The 17,153-nt window shown below is 40.8% G+C and overlaps 1 protein-coding gene across 3 annotated transcripts in view; it reads right to left on the reverse strand.

Annotated features, from left to right (window-relative positions):
• The window catches only part of FAT3 (FAT atypical cadherin 3), a 649,640-nt gene that overhangs the window by 510,364 nt on the left and 122,123 nt on the right, over positions 1–17,153 (reverse strand). For all 3 annotated transcript variants that reach the window (XM_053656923.1, XM_053656924.1, XM_037150333.2), the window contains one exon: positions 2,027–5,335. In XM_053656923.1, coding sequence (XP_053512898.1) covers positions 2,027–5,318 — 3,292 coding nt within the window. In that variant the 5' untranslated portion in view covers positions 5,319–5,335. The remainder of the gene's footprint in view (positions 1–2,026; positions 5,336–17,153) is intronic.

Here is a 17,153-nt window from a genome sequence, read left to right on the forward strand (position 1 = left end):
CAAGATAAGGGCAGCTATATCATCAGATGAAACTATACACACATTTTTCTGAAGTAACACCCAAAATGAGAATGAAATGGGGGAAATCTAGGTCACTCTCACCGAGTTGATCCTATCCATTCTCCCCTGCATCGAGCTACTACAGCAAGATAAAACTTCCTAACAAAACAACTCCTTGTGGTTTAATGCAGTCATCTAGGTAGCGATGGTTAATGATTCAGTCCCACACCTTCCTGCTGACCTACCTACCCACACCCACATGAGTCCTAAAGGTAAGCCTCTCTAACTGCAGAGAACACAAGCAATGGGAGTCTAAAGAAAAAGGAAGGGTGATTAATGACCTGTGTCATCAGCCAATGAACCCAGGAGTTAAGGACTTTAAATCTTGTTTAACACTTTATTGCCTTACAGGTTTTAGATCAATACCAAATTGGTGTATCAAGGAACATGCAAGGAAGCCTGTACTGGTCTTCAGATGCAAACAGCATAGTATACTGCAGTATTCACAGCTAAGTTTGAAACTAGGCTCCAAGTTATCTACTCTCTTTGAATGTCAGTTCATGAATTCATTATTAGTTCTACTCACAGGGCCATTGGGAGAAATAAATAAGACATATAAAGTCCTTCATACAGTGTGCTGCCCATTGTAAGTATTTGAAGAAGTCATTATTATCAGTAGTAAAGTATTAGCACAGAATAGACAGTCAGTATAAGTTACTGTCTTTCTCATTTTGTACTTCAAAATATATTCTAATCGAATAGCCAGTTATATATAATAAAACAGAGTAAGTGGTTGAATCAGAATCCAATTTTCTTGGCATTTACTTTCTCCTTTATTACAGCTATGAAGACAAATTTTATAATTTGCACTGTCCATAATTAGAGCCATGTATACAAAAATTACAGTTTAAATCTATGAGGATACATATTTTGTACTTCTATCCAATATTGAATACAATTTCTCAAGTTCTTTTTCTAGTATTATTGATGTACAATTAGTACCCCTATAATGGACCTTCCCACTCCCTGTTTTAATGAGCATCATCATTACTGGGAGAAAAACACCCTATGAGTGTTGTTGAAAATGATTTAATATACATACATATGTCCTGAAGACTGGAAAGTGCTGATATTACCACTCACACAAGAATAATAAAGACACAGCTCCTGTCGTGAGATGTCTACAATCTACAGTAGACTAGAAAAATGCACACTGCTCACCAAGAAATAGGAACATATACACGCATGTTGCAGCACATGTACACTTAAGGACAAATAATAAGAATGAGAATAAAAAAATACATATCTGTTTCTATGATGGGGAGTAAATAAATAGGAAGGGGGAAATAATAATATTGGGTTTATTTTGCCCATAATTAAAAATTAAAAGAATTAAAAATATTAAAAAATCAGTTCTCACAAATAAAATTGTTAAATCAGTTTTTAAAAAGTCCACAACACTCCTGCTCTCGTCTATCATAACAACATTTGTGGAAGCATGCCTCTGTATGCTAGTGGGGCCTGCACAGCACACACACCTGCCGTTCCAGGGCCAGGTGTGCCACTGAAACATGAAAGACCACGCAACTGATGCAGTACCACTTCAGCCAAGTATTACCGTGAAGGGAAAGATGAGTGTATAGATCCACTTGAAAATCCATTTCACACTTCTAATTTAAAGCCAGTTCAAATGTAATTTACTTTATCAGGACGCTTAATTTAGTGAAAGCCAAAAGTGCAATCAACAGAGGTGAAAATTACTTCACGCTTATCAAAAGATAACCTGGTAACAGGGCTAAACCAGAAAAACAAAAAAATAAGGACTCCTACTGAAAATGATGGCTATTATTGTATAAACAGGTCTTATAAACCAACATTCTAGGAGAAAGCTTTTACTGTGTCATCTCTGCACCAAATGCAACCTCGCTTGTCCCTCTTTTTCATTGCGTGAGAATATCCTTTTACTTTTCCAGTGTTGATTTGTGAGAAGTGAAATGACACTTCTGGCACAGAAGATTAAACTTACCACTCTCGTCATCTATATTGAACCTTCCGAGACCACTGCCATCCCTGATGGAGTACTGGATCTCTCCGTCCCTCCCAGAGTCCTCATCCCGGGCGGTCACCCGCAGTACACTTGTTCCAATACGCGAGTTTTCTTTTACAGATCCAACAACAGCAAAGTCTGGGAAATAGGGGGTATGGAGGTTTTCATTGACATCCACCACTTCCACTTCCACAAAGGAAACAGATGACAGAGAGACAGGCCGCCCTTTGTCTTTGGCCCGAACCGTGAGGTTATAGAACTGCTGCTTTTCGTAGTCCAGCTCTTTGCTCAAGCGAATGGCGCCACTTGCTTTATCTATTTCAAATCTCCCATTATAGTCATTGACCAAAGAATAACGCACTTGACCCCCCAGTCCAAGGTCTGGATCATGGGTCTCCAGCCATGCGATGACAGTGCCAATGGGGAGATCTTCAAGAACCTTCACACTATAGCTGCTGGGAATGAAAGCTGGGGAGCAGTCGTTGACATCATCCAAGAAGACCTTAAGAGTGACAACTGAAAAGAGCTGCTGGCCACTTTCTGCCTTGTCTCTGGCTTCTATTTTTAATGAGTAGTTTGCTTTAGATTCCCGGTCTAGCTGGTCAGCTACATAAACGATTCCAGTTGAGCTGTTGATGGCAAACTGCTGTGTATCTGTCAAGACTGAATAAGTCACTTCACCATTGGAACCCAAGTCTTTGTCTCGGGCTTCCACTTGAATAATCTCAGTACCAATACTTGAACTTTCAAGAATGTTAACCGTGTAAGTGTCTTGAAGAAAAATTGGGCTATTGTCATTAGCGTCTTCCACATTGATGGTCAGCAACCTCCATGAGGATTTCTGCGGATTGCCTAAGTCATAGATGGTGATATTAAGGAGATAGAGGTCTGTGTGCTCTCGATCCATGGGCATAAGGACTTTAAGTTGCCCAGTTTCCATGTCAATATTAAAGCAACTATCTGTATTGCCATCAGATATTGTAAATAGCACCTTTCCATTGAAACCAGAGTCGGCATCATAGGCTTTAATCTTCAGGATGTTAGCACCAACTGGCAAATTCTCCTTTACAGCCACATCAGAAGGAAATGACTTGTCGAAATGTGGTCCTTGCCTATTCACTGAATAAAAGTCAAGAAATCCATCTTCCAGATTCAGTTTCCCATTTGCTTTTGCCTTCATGAGTAGTTTCTCTGCCAGCTTTTGAGCCACACGAGTTTCTCTGCAGCTGAAGCTCTTTGAAGACACCTTCCCATGCAGGACTGAAATGTTCACAGACATGGGATCTGCAAAATTTTCTCCATCCGTTGCTGTAATCCTGAGGGCAAATTGACCATTTTTAATGCCAGAATTGATCAGTGACTTTTTAAGCTGTAAAACCCCAGAGTCTGGGTTTAAATAAAAGAAACCAAGTTCATTTCCAGAGATGATTTTGTACTTTACAAGTTCAAGTTCATCAATATCGATTGCTGAGACAGCTGTGATATGACCCCCGACCGGAAAGTCATATGAAATAACCCCCTGGCAAGCCACTTTTTCAAAGAGAGGGGTATTGTCATTGACATTCCCTATTCGAATAGTCACATTTACCTCACTTTCATGACGGTACGGGGAACCCCAGTCAGAGGCTCTGACAATGAACCTGTAAATTTCTGGACAGGATTCAAAATCCAATTCTTCAGTTGTGCTAATGACACCTGTAAACTGGTTAACAGCAAATGGCAATAAATTCAGGCTGGCAATACTGTAGGTGATGTACCCATTCTCTCCTTTATCCTTATCAGAAGCTGAAACTGTCAGAACACTTGTGCCCACTGGAACACTTTCATTCACAAAAGCGTCATACACTGGCTGCTGAAATTCTGGGGTGTGGTCATTTGCATCTTCTATGCCAATGGTGACTTGTGCTTCTAAATCTCCTTCCTTGTTTGTCACCACCAGTTTATAAACCTCCTTCTTGACGGTATTCAGTGACTGTGCAGTGACAATCAGACCAGACCGAGGATTAATTTTGAAGTACTGTGTATCCTCACCAGGAGATAATTTATATTCCACATCCAGTGGTTCGGGAATTAATTTTACTATAGCAACCACAACTCCAGGAGGGGAAAATTCACTAATGCTCACATCGTATACTTCTTTTTCAAATCTAACTGGGGCAGTGTCTCTTTGGGGGTTGGCAATGTGGACTACCTTTATGGCAGAAAATTTCTGAGGTGACCCCTTGTCTTTTGCTTGAAGAGTGAGATTGTAGCCATATGGAAAGCTCTCCCAGTCAACCTGCTTTCTCTCCTTAATCTTATATTCGTTCATCCACTTTCCTTCCTTAGCCAGGAAGAACTGATCTAAAGGATCCCCAGCCACAATGGAAACAGACTCAATCTCTCCATTGGCCCCCTCATCGAGGTCATCCACTGTCACCATCGCATATGTGGGCTCTCTGTCCAGTGAGAAAGGAACATGAGTGACTACATGGATAGTTGGGGCATGCTCATTGACTCGTTCAATGTGAACATAAAGCTTTGCAGTACTGCTCACTCCATTGTTTCCATACAGTTTCATCCCTCGGTCCACAGCCAAAATTTCCAGGTCGTACCTGTTCTTTTCATCATAATTTAATCGTCCACTTAAAGAGATGACACCACTTGTGGGGTGAACAGAAAAGAGATCAACTTTGCTTTTAAAGTAGTAGTAGAATTCTCCATTGGAACCAATATCTGCGTCTGTTGCTGTCACTTGGGCGACACTAGTCCTTAAAGGTGTGCTTTCTGCTATCGTAACTGAGTATGTTGTGGGTGAGAATAAAGGTCTCAGGTCGTTCATATCCAAAACCTGAATATTCACTTTGGTCCATGCTTCCAGATCCTCTCCTCGGACAGAACCTTTTATTATCAATAAATAATTGTCCTGAATTTCCCTATTCAGTATGGCAGAATTGCCACCTTTAGTTCTTATTCTGAGAAAACAGAAATCTGCAATGATGACTTCCTCTGCTTTGAAAAAGCCTTCCTCATCTCCAGATACTATTCTGTATTTGATATCCCAGGATAGATCAATTAAGGTAATGCCCATTCTACTCTGACTGTTGACGTATGTCCGTGCTGCTGAGTTCTCATACACTGTCGCATTGTAAATGGAATGTGTGAAGTGGAAGCCCAGGGGCCCAGTCCCCGGCAGCCCCTGGGAGACAGTGGCCAAGAGCTTGAGAAGCAGGAGGACGAGGCAAGAAGGAGGAGGCCGTGTACCCACACAGTGCCCCATAGTTATATCCATCACATCATACTTCCATCCTGGAGGGGGGAAAAGAGAGAGAGAAAAGATAAATCAACCAGAGCAAAGTGGGAGAAAAAATAGAAAATATCTTTCATGAAACATTCCTGCTAATTTTTTTATTATAATTTGTCTTACTAAAACATGAAAACCACTATGAGATGACAAGGAATTCAAAATCACTAGGATTTAACTTCAACTTGTTTGATTATTTTTAAGGAACATTTTTACACTGTTGATGAACATAATCATTGGTAAAAGACTTCTTGCATTCTGAAGGTCAATTTAGAAATATGTACTGGAAGCCTTAAAAAGTGCATTTACCTTTGACTTAGAATTATTTGTAGGCAATTATCCTCTGGAAATAATTATAAATGTATATACTTATAACTTAGTTTAAAATACAAAAAAAATTTAAAAGATACTAATGGCTCATCAATGGAGAATCAAATAATTTTTGATGTATTCATAAAATGAAAGACTATGTAGCCACTAAAAAGAATCATTTAAAAAGATATGTATTTTCAGATATAATGCTAAGTTAAAAAAAAGATCATAAAACAGTATGTGTGGTATGGTGCTATTATTATTTAAACATCTAATGTAGAACTAATTCTTACATTAAAAAGGATTAACTGCATAGTGAGATTTGGGGGCTTATGTTCATTTTCTAATTTCTTCAGTTAACAGTATTCATTAGTGAGTACATACATAATTAAATTACAATTATTATCTTTTAAAGAAATTCATCCAATATATACCATCTTTCATTATGCTGACTTTTAAATTGATCAAGGCTTATACATAATCCATCACAATGAAAATGAACAAAGCATCATGTAACAAAGCAGAAAGGACCATTCCTAAGAAGTTGCACCATCTAAGTAATATCCATGATTGGACTGTGCTACACAAAACAAGAAAAGAAGGATTTTTTGCAAAAAAACCCCAACAAATTAAAAAATTACAAGAAACATTTTCTTAAGGGCAATTTATGGAATTACTTTCAATTATTTTATCCATCTATTAAATTTCCACAACCCACAGTTCTAGGAAGAGTAAAAGATAAAAATACTTTCCTATTTTGAGATGTCAAGTATTTAAAATAGAAGATGGGAGATAGGGGCTATTTAACAAGGACAAGCTAAGTCTACTTACACCTTGATGGCTCAGATTTTAGAAACCCCCAATTTATGAGTCCTTCCACTAAGGTGTCCTCTATAGGACCTCACACTTCCTTTCTTCTGTATGAAGAATGTGGAGAAAATTAGAAATGGGAAATGAATCCTTTTGCACACTGTGAGCTAGGCATCGTGTCAGGCATTTTCCCACTGCGTTACACTTAATCCTTGTAACAATCCTAATCGGTAGGTACTGTCTCACCAGACCACACGTTAGAAGACTGAAAGAGAAGTTCACCTATCTGGTTGGAACACTGTCCCACTCAACAGATGCCTCCCCGCTGGTGAGCAACAGAGCAGGAACCCACACCCTGGTCTTTCTTATTGTAAAAGCCATGCTTTTTTTTCACCATGCTTTTTTTGATCACACTATTTTTCTCTTTAAATTATTTGTGACAAAAATGAAAGAATTAAAGCCCCCTAGAAACATATATATGTCATAACTTAATTCTATTAAACTAGTCAACATTTATCATCTGTGGAAAAGCATAAAGCCCATCCGGCTTCTCTATCTAGTTACCTCCTTTCTGGTTTTAAACTTGTTCCAATTACTGGCTGTACACTGAAGAAGACCCTACTGAATTTAAACTTTCTACAATATTATAAATTACTTTGCAGTTTGCAGTAGTCTCCCCTTATCCAAGGAAGATACTTTTCAAGACCTCCAGTGAATGCCTGACACTGCAGGTAGTACTGAACCTTATACACACAAGGTTTTTTCCTATATACATACATACCTTCTCAGTTAAAGGAAGCACTTTATGGCTTCTCTTTGGCATATGTGAACTGCCAGCATTACTACTCTTACACTTACTTTGGGGCCATTATTAAGCAAATTAAGGGTTACTTGAACACTGAGACACCAGGAGAGTCTATTTGTTAATCAAGACGGCAGTTACAACCAGAGCAAAGGTCAGGAGCAAACACAGCGCAGATGCTCTGGACAGAGAGGTGATTCACCAGAGAGGTGGTCATCCTGCCAGAGCAGGATGGCACGAGGCTTCATCAAGACCCTCAGAACAGTGCCCAATTTAAAAATTATGAATTGTTTATTTCTAGAATTTTCCATTTAATGTTCTTGAACTGAGGTTGGCTCTGGGTAACTAATACCTTGGCAAGTGAAACCATGGATAACAGAGGAGTGACTGCCTAAAATGCTTTCATACCCAGGGTTGGCAAGGCACAAGCCATCATACCCGTTCCATAGACAAACCCACCAAATCTTATTTTCCCAGTAGCTGAGGGTGGATTAGAACTCAGGCTCTCTCCACATCAAACAAGGTGTGTCTCTATTTTTCCACCCCACTCCATACTTCAAGAGACTCACATAAAGCACAGTTCCAGGCATGCATTTCCCTGGTTCCAACTGGGGATAAAAATGTGTCTGGCTGTTCTCATCTGCGTTAATATCTAGGAAACACTGAGCAGGCAGGTAGAAAGAGAATAGTTTAATGTAGGGATTTCGTGAGCAGAATAGATACTAAAAGTGAAAAGCAGAAAGATGGAATAGCTTTTTATAAAAGAAGTTCATTTCATATGTAATTCCCCTGCTGTCCGTCCTTAGGAAGTGCCTCAGGTGCTAAGTATGTGAAGCAGTAGCTTGGATGTAGTAGGTTCCAATATCCTACCCAGCAGAATGGGACCAGTGCAATGGGGGTGCCTCTTGTGGAACACACAGCTGAAATAGCGGTCCCTCTGTAGGGATCATGGACATAAACCAGCAGAAGCCTTAATAATATCCTTCTGCATCAATAGACTCTTTCATTTCATCACCTGAGAATGCTCCAGAATAAGGAGGTATTTTTAGGCTCACAATAAACACAGTGGAATGAGACATGGCTCTTATAAGGGAATGACCAAAGGCCATGCACACTCTCTCAAGGCAGAAAACAGGGCTCATTCCCAGCATCTCCAGGGAAATACAAATTCAGTTTCTGCCTCATTTCCCACTCACTATTTTACGCCAAGGGCACTGCCTAAGAGAGCAGTTTTGTTGACACTTTGCTTGAAGACTCTGGAATTCATGGTCATTGGGAAGAAGAAGACCCCAGTGGTAAATTCAGTTCAACTGAACTTTTTTTAGTCTGTCCACCCTCCTCACCATTGCCATCCTGCACCCAGACTGAGAGAAACCAGATGGAAGGAGCAGCATCTCCTATATGGCTCATCCTATTCCCAGCTCCCAGGACAGCTCGGGCCACAGAGAAGGCCCACAGTAACCAGAGGCCCAGAAGCCTTTACTATATTCACTTCCTAAATCCCCCAAATAAGCACATCTTACTTCAGGAAACAGAATCAGGAAATCAGACAGATTCGGAAGAGCCTTAGAGGCCAGCTGGTCCCTCTCCTGAGTTTATAGGTGAGGAAACAGAGGCCCATAAAGATGAAGTGGTCTCCCTAATACCAGTTCTCAGGTATCCCAAGTTCGGAGCTGGTACCAAACGGAAATGTGTGTTGCTCGAATTATTTTTCTGAGTTATGTAATGATTTGAGCGCTGTGGTTTATCATCATTTTGCAGTGACTGTCATTTTCTGACATCTTATTACTCTCCCTGGTGCTACTCCCCGCCACTAAGTAGTTAACTGTTTATAAGTAAACATTGAAGTACCCAAAGGGGACAGTTACTTTTACAACCCTTCTGGTGAATCCTTCAAAGCACAGAATGCTGTCATAATATGCAGAAACATTCTTCAATTTAACTGCTCCAAAATTGGTACTTTGCATACTAAGTTTTTCTTTCAGCAAGATACACTGCTGGAATTTTTTCATGTGAAGCAAAATTAGTGGTCTTAAATGCAAATAGAAACAACTTCAAACCAAACTGACATGGAACAGTATTACTGTGTGCTAAAATTGAAAAAGTAAAACCAAAAGACTGAGCAGGACTAAACTTGTTGGCCTCAGTTTTTGAAACCAAAACATCTCATGAGGTTTTTGTATCCTTATTTTTGGAAGAAAGGAAGGAAGGAAGATAGGAAGGGAGGGAGAGAGGGAGGGAGGGACAAAAGGTGGGAGGGAGAAAGAGAGATAGAGAAAGAAGGAAAGGAAAGGAAAGGAAAGGAAAGGAAGGGAAGGGAAGGGAAGGGAAGGGAAGGGAAGGGAAGGGAAGGAAGGGAAGGGAAGGAAGGAAGGGAAGGGAAGGAAGGAAGAAGGAAGGGAAGGGAAGGGAAGGGAAGGGAAGGGAAGGGAAGGAAGGAAGGAAGGAAGGAAGGAAGGAAGGAAGGAAGGAAGGAAGGAAGGAAGGAAAGGAAGGGAAGGGAAGGGAAGGGAAGGGAAGGAAGGAAGGAAGGAAGGAAGGAAGGGAAGGAAGGAAGGGAAGGGAAGGGAAGGGAAGGGAAGGAAGGAAGGAAGGAAGGAAGGAAGGAAGAAAGAAAGAAAGAAAGAAAGAAAGAAAGAAAGAAAGAAAGAAAGAAAGAAAGAAAGAAAGAAAGAAAGAAAGAAAGAAAGAAAGAACTTAAGAACTTATCTGGCACAAATTAATTTAAAAGCTTTACATATTTTTTCATTGAAATACTAGAATAAAGTTTTTTTGCTTCCTTGTTTTAGAATACCAAGTTGACTGTTCCTATTTTTTTTGGTGGGGAGAAATAGGACAGCTTTTTCCACATTGAAGCTAAGCTCCTTGTGAGGCCAACCTGATGATTATGGTGTTTTAGATGTTCTGCACATTGATTTATTCTACTGCTTCTGGATCATTTTAAAGAAAGCACTTACTTCCCAACCTCAGAGCCTATTTGCTATGACTTAGTAACATAATCAATAATTTTTGATATGATCTCCAAAGAGATCTTCAAGCCATCCATCAATCTCGGAGACCGTTAATTTTCAGAGGCAGTCCAACGTGCCTGCCCATCTTCCCCAGCCCACTCAGAGAAGATCTCCGAGTGGGACCCAGAAAGGCAGGCAGATCTTCCTTCCCGGGGATGAATAAATACCAGGGACCTCAGGGCAGGGAAGAGCTCTCAAAAGGCGCCTCCCTGGGACTGCCCTGACTCAGCAGGTGCCTCCGCTTGCCTCCATAAGCTGTGAAGCCGTTTTCTGCCATCATTAACCCAGCCTCCTTAAATAGTTGGGACTTCTGAACAGTAAAAGTGGCATCTTCGGAAAACACTGTTTTTCACTCTATCTCTTCTTACATAATGTGAAAGCATTCAGTGAGCTAGACAGACATCATCCTGGGGAACTGTGCTGACAGACTGTACAATAAGGAACAAAGTCGATACATGAAGGCCTTGATTTTACAGACATCCTTAACAACAGAACCGCAAATGGAAGCCAGCTTCCACGCAGGTGAGTCCTACACCTACACAAAGTTGTGTATGTGCAGTGGGTCCAGAATACACACTTCGGTGTCTGACTGGCTGGCTTTGAATCCCAGCTCTGCCATTTATTTGTTGTGTAACCTTGGACAAGTTATTTAACCTCTGTGCCTCAGCTTCTTCTTCTATCCAGTGGGAAAAATAGTTCCTACCAACCAGGATTTGAGTTAATAAATATGCAGCACTTAAAACACTCTGTGGTATGTGGTATATATACAATTGCCAGCTATTAATACAAGTTAGGAAAGACAAAATTTGTGAGTCACACGATGGGGAAGGAAACTCACAACATATTCTGGCATTTTCTTTTCCAATAGGAAAAGCTGCATCACAAGTAAAGGAAAGGATGTCTTTTTTTTTTACTAAAAACAAAGGATTACTATATTATACTAAAAAGTCAGAGAAAACTGACTTGAATGCAGGCTTTGCCTCTTGCTGGTTGGGTAATCTCGGGGTAACACTTTGAAAGCATTTTAAGTATCAGTTTCCTTATCTTTAAAACAGAATTCCTCCTATCATGTAACAGGCTTAGAATCATGTCTGGCACACAGTGAATGTCCCATAAATATGAATCGGTATTTAATTATTAAGGTGTTCAGAAGAAGGGATACAAAATGGAAAGCAAGTAAAAACTGGGTTAAGAATAAGGGGTCCAGGGAGAGATGATCCACAGGGTAGCCCACCCTTAATATAAAAGCCACTCCCCTTGCATGGGTCAGGGTCAGTGCCGGACCAGTTGCACCAGCAACTGCACATGGTGACATGGGCCAAGGACTACTGTCATAGCTATGCAATTTATCCCAACTCCCACATGCACACCGTCAAACTCAGGAAGCTATAACTGCATTAGGGAGCTACTCCTCAGATCTGGCATTTAATTCCAGAGGAGTTACTAGCAGGGTTTTCCCGAGCGATGATGAGTCCCAGAACAGCCAGATACTGCTAAGCCCTCTCTTCCAGAGCAGCTTATTCTGATACTGCTCAAATTACCGCCCTCATGACACTACTTTATGTTTGGAGTCCTTGCTCCTGAAATCAGTTACACGCTGTCTGTATGACACACTGGGGAATAAAGTTTTACTCTCTGGCTGATGCTAATGGCTGCCTGAAAAGAAGAAAAAATGTTTACTATGGCGTTTTTCTTAATACAAACCATTGTAGCTAAAGCGTGTACAGGATAATATATTAGGCACTTGGGTCACAAATAATTCATGTCATGCTGTTATTCAGCCTATATCATAATATACTGTACCAGAGCCACATAAACTAATTGAGCTTTACAGTCAAAAGGATCGTAAAATTGTCTAGTCCAACACTCTAGTTTTAGAGTTGAGGGAACAGATTGAGAGAGGTTAAGTGATTTGGAGAAGGTCACATAACTTGCTGGTTTAAAAAAACGACAACAACTAAAATTGGCCCTCAGATCTCTACTGTGATTTTGACTTATATTGCTATTGTCTGCTTTAAAAATATAGGTTTACTGTTCATGTCTATAAGTTTTACTCCTCTTCTAAGATTTAAAATGCTACCTATTCCCCATCCAAGTGTGAGCTCTGCTTCTACAGTCATGATTCTCAGACTTTACAGAGAATCAGAATCATGGAGGGCTTGTCAAATCTCACACTTCTGGGATGCACCCCAGTTTCTGGATCTGGTCCTCGGGGTTGGGGTCAAGAATTTCCCATGCCAGCAGGCCCCCAGCAGACTCTGGTCCTGGAATGGCCACACTCTGAGAACCACTGCTCTAAAGTCTGTCTGTTTTTCATATGTACCTTTCTGATAGCACTTTCTATCTTGTATTAAAGTTAATTACATGTGCTCTTAAATTGCATATTGGGTGGTAAGCTCCTTTCTTTCTTCTTATAACGGTATTCTTGAAAGGCGAAAGCTTAATTCATTTTTATTGAGTGAGACTTGTCTAATCAGCATACACCTTCCACAACCTGCTCCAGGGAGGAAATGAAAATGAGCATCAGACAAATCAGGAATTACAATGATAAAACTCAGAGGCCCTGAGGAAATTGATAGTTTACCATTTCCTATAGCATGTTATTTTATGAGATGTGAATAGGTAGACAATTAAAAAACATAACATTTTAGGAAATGCTGGTTAAATAAAGGTAAACAGATTATATAATTTAGAGCTTCTTGGAGACATCAGTATGTTTCAGAATAAACTCTCCCCATTTCCCATCCTTTAGTCATCTCCAATAATTAACCCTACTTTATTATCTGCTTGTGAAAACACAGTCTATATTGTCAATTTCCACTGGTAGCAATAACGTTTTCTGGTGCATAGTCAAGACTCAGTCAACACTTCTCTCATGTACAAATATACTATGTAAATTGTGATTCTAAGGGATATAATATGTACAGTTTCTAAAATCTGTTTGATCATGAATCTCTCCCCCGCCTTGCGCAGCATATACAGCCACTTGCAGGAGAAGAAAGCGTGTTTTGTGAAATACAGTTGGGGAAACACTGAGTCCAAGCTAGACACTGTGCCTCAGACAGTTCAAACAGTTGCCTGGAAAGCTTTCAATGTGGGGTGTAATCCAAGGATTCTTGACACTAGTTCATTATTCTCCCTCCCACACCATATTACTGGGTATACATTCTCATTTCAACTAAGCTGTTATTCCTGAAGAAACTGCTTCAATACTTGTCATATAAACACATCTCCATGCTCCAACTGAGGAATGAGACAACTGTTCCATAGTTTGCTGCGCTATTTTCTTCTCTCATTTTAAAAAAAGCAGTAAAGAATGTTCACAGTTCTGTGAGCTACAAAAACTGGCAGGAAAGGAAGGGTCATATTAATGTTGAATAATCACCCATATATTTTCATAGTTTTTTATCTGTATTAGTCAACAGGCAACATCAGGTGGCCAAATTAACAGCCCTCTGAGATGCAAAGTCTATACCCAAGTTCATATTTTACTCTGCTCTGGAAAATGCAGCTTATCTACTTGAGCCCCAAGTCTAGGCAGGACTTTATAAGCAAGAAGAGCATTTCATTTAAAAAGACATGATATCACCTTCTGTCATTCTGAACAAGGAAAAAAAATCCCGAACCAAAGCCTCCAGTTGCTTCTGCTAACCAGCCAAGCAGGCCGTTACCCAAACCCAATGTTTTTCATGGTAATAACACTGCAAATTCTAACTTTTTGCCAACGGTGCAAATCTTTCTATTGTTTAAAAGTGGTCTCTCAGGAGAAAAGTCAGTCAGCATGAAGCAAGTGTAATTCAAGTTGGTCCTGAGAAAACCGGGAGACTCAGCCACACAGCGGCACTGCTATGAATACCCTGCTTTATTTTCTCCCCAGGTGCTAGAAATATTTCCATACAACACTGGTTCATGTCAAGTATCATTTCATCAGTCAATACTCAAATTCAGGGGTAATTCAACCAGGGGCTATCAGAAGGAAAGATTAGCATGTTGTTCAAGCTTTTTAAAAATCACTTCTCCCCCTGGAGAAAGAAATTCATCATGGGCTAAGAAAAAGAAGGTATGGAGAGGACATAATTTGCTCTCATGCTTGGCCATCTGAGAAAATGTTCCAAAGGAATGCATGGTTTCCATTTTTCTCTGGTGGGCCTTACTGACGGCAACCAAAGGGTACACACATTAGCATGCACTGAGGCTCATGATGTAAAAAACAAAACAAAGCAATAAAAACCCTTTCCAGGTAACAGCACTTCCTGCGACATAGCTGCCTGAAAAAGAAAGTAAAAAGAACCCAAATAGTTTCAAATAGAACAAATGTCTATAATAGAGTTCATCCCAATAGTTAAGGGGCACAGTCCAGTCGAAGGGGAAAGTGATCTCAGCTTGCTGCTTGCTGCGTTCTGAAAAATCCTTATTTAATGCTGTGTTAAGGTCCTGTGCTCCATCTCGTTTTCAAAAGTTAACATTATTTCAGCCTTTCCAATGGCCATTCTCCTTTATAAAGAGACCCCTTCAAGAAAAGAGTGTTCTGCACAGTGAAATAAGGAATCAGGAGAGCAGAATAGGAGGCTTCCCTCAGTCCACCCCTTTTCTGCTGACTGGCATCAGTACCGTCAGGGCAACGGGAAAGTGGGGGCATCCATGGGAGGGCTCAGGGATATACGGAGCTCCAGGACCTAAATGAGATAAAAACATCAGGCTTCCCTTTTCCAAACGAGCTGAAGCACCAAGGAAAAATGTGATAAATGATGAAACACCCTAAAGATCATGGAGGACTTCCAGAAGGAGAGGGTTCAATTCCAAATTCGTCCAAGGGTACTGCTGGGACCAGGTCTGACTCTGACTAAAGCAGACCACAGGCTGCAGAGGGCAGTTCTGGAATAGCCTGTCTGTGTGACCGAATGTTACCCAGAACATGAGACAGCAGCACTGAGCCCGCACACATTACTTGTGCAGCCTACAGTGGCTAAATAAATCTAATGAGAAAGGAGATAATGCTACCTGTTCGCCTCCTGAAGGCTTGGAAACAGGCAAATGAGGATGGGAAAATGAATACTTGTGCAAGAAATAAAGAAACAGTATGTCAGGAAGTCAGTAAGGCTCTAAAAAAAGAAGAGATGACAACATATGAAAAATTAACTCACTGTGGAGAGAGGTTAAAATTATACTATAGGAGGAGACAGAGATTATTTGGGAATAGGCAATGATAAAAGTTGCCAAGATTTAAAACAGCTTGTCCACAGGTCAGAAAATGCAGTCTAGAAGCTTGCTGACAATCCAGAAAACTTGTCAGTCATGTCTCTTCTCATTTTTATCACTGACAACTGTGTCTTAGAAAACAAGATGAACTGCAAATTTGGTCCCTCCAGCTCTCCCATATTCCCCATTAAGGTTATTTATTATTGACTGACAAGTTTATGCCGACTTCACCTGGATTAGTGCTCAAAACCAACTTACAGGTTTGGTTCCCACAGTCTTCCTAAGAGCAGGTCACGGAGCACAACTGAGCACCAGCTACCAGCCATCTCAACTAAAGAGCTCAAGGCTACAAAAACCATGACTAAGTGAGGGGTCCTCATGTTCACTTAAGACAACATATTTTCTTGGAGGGGTAAGACATTTTTAAACACTTCTGTAGATATAAGTTGAAGGAATTGTCAAAAACCTACTAAGCACGTGCTAGCAATTTGCAGCACAGACAACCTTAGCCTAATTTACGCAGGTCCAGGACAGGCCTACTACCCGAAAGCAGCCAGGAATGGACTAGGAGAGAGAACACTTCGAGCCTCATAGATGACCTGATACGAACTGTGCCCTCAAGAGGTGCTGCCTTTAAGTAGAGGTGAAAGGTCAAGAGCAGGTTCTCTCTTTGAGAGTAACTATTAAGCCCACCCAGACAAGGCTGATCAACTGTGCTCACTCTAAGAGATGAACTATGACATGACATGAACTATGCATGCCTGTGAATTCTACTGCACACTGCAATTTTGAAAGAATTAGGGCCTGGGGTTAATAAAGTGGCTTCCTGGAACCCTCTCTCAGCCCCTTTCCTGGGACCCTGGCTAGCATCGTTTTTGAAATGGAAAGCCAGAAGTGAAAAATCAGCCATATGTAGTAGGTTCAGAAAGAAAATGAATGTTTAACAACACAATGAGTACAAACTCAGGGCTTTGGAGATGGAACAAATCAAACTCACACAAGGTTGTCAAATAAGAAAACGAGGGTACCACTAAGGACCAGGTCCTGGCCATCTGTGTAAGAGAGGACAGTACCCACAGCCTCAAACCCCTGATAAGTGTGACACATCACTGTCATCCCCTCCACAGCACTCCTGCTACAACCAGCCAGTCACATACTTGAAACGTGAGCAAATCCTACCCCTGCTGAAACACTTCAATACCTTCCCTATGCTTTCAGGAGAATAAAGCCCCAAACTGCCAACATGGTTGAGATGCTTCTGCCAAATTTGGCCCTGACTTTTCTGGACTCATCTTCAACCACTGTGAGTTCCAGCCTCAGTGACTGTGGGTTTTTTGTTGGTTTTGTTGGTTTTGTTTTTGTGGTTCTTGGGAGACCACCTCCTGCCTCAGGTGCTTTGCACATGCCCCTGAGTTCAGTCCCTCTCATTCCTGATTCCCCATCACAGAAGCACAGCCTCCTCTACCTCCACCTTCCTTAGGGCACACATCTCGGGTCCCCAGGACTACCTGTGGCCCCTTGTTATGTGTTCTCAGAGCACCCGGAACATTTCCTTCATAACATTTATTACTGTTTTAATTACATTTTGGTAGGACTCTTTCATTAGTGTATTATATCACCTTGACTTCATGCAGATTACACGAAGTATTATATCAACTTGACTTCATGTAGACTACATGAAGTATTATA

Source organism: Artibeus jamaicensis, unplaced genomic scaffold, assembly GCF_021234435.1.
Source record: "Artibeus jamaicensis isolate MK-2021 breed Jamaican fruit bat unplaced genomic scaffold, CSHL_Jam_final scaffold_3128, whole genome shotgun sequence".
Classification (NCBI taxonomy): domain Eukaryota; kingdom Metazoa; phylum Chordata; class Mammalia; order Chiroptera; family Phyllostomidae; genus Artibeus; species Artibeus jamaicensis.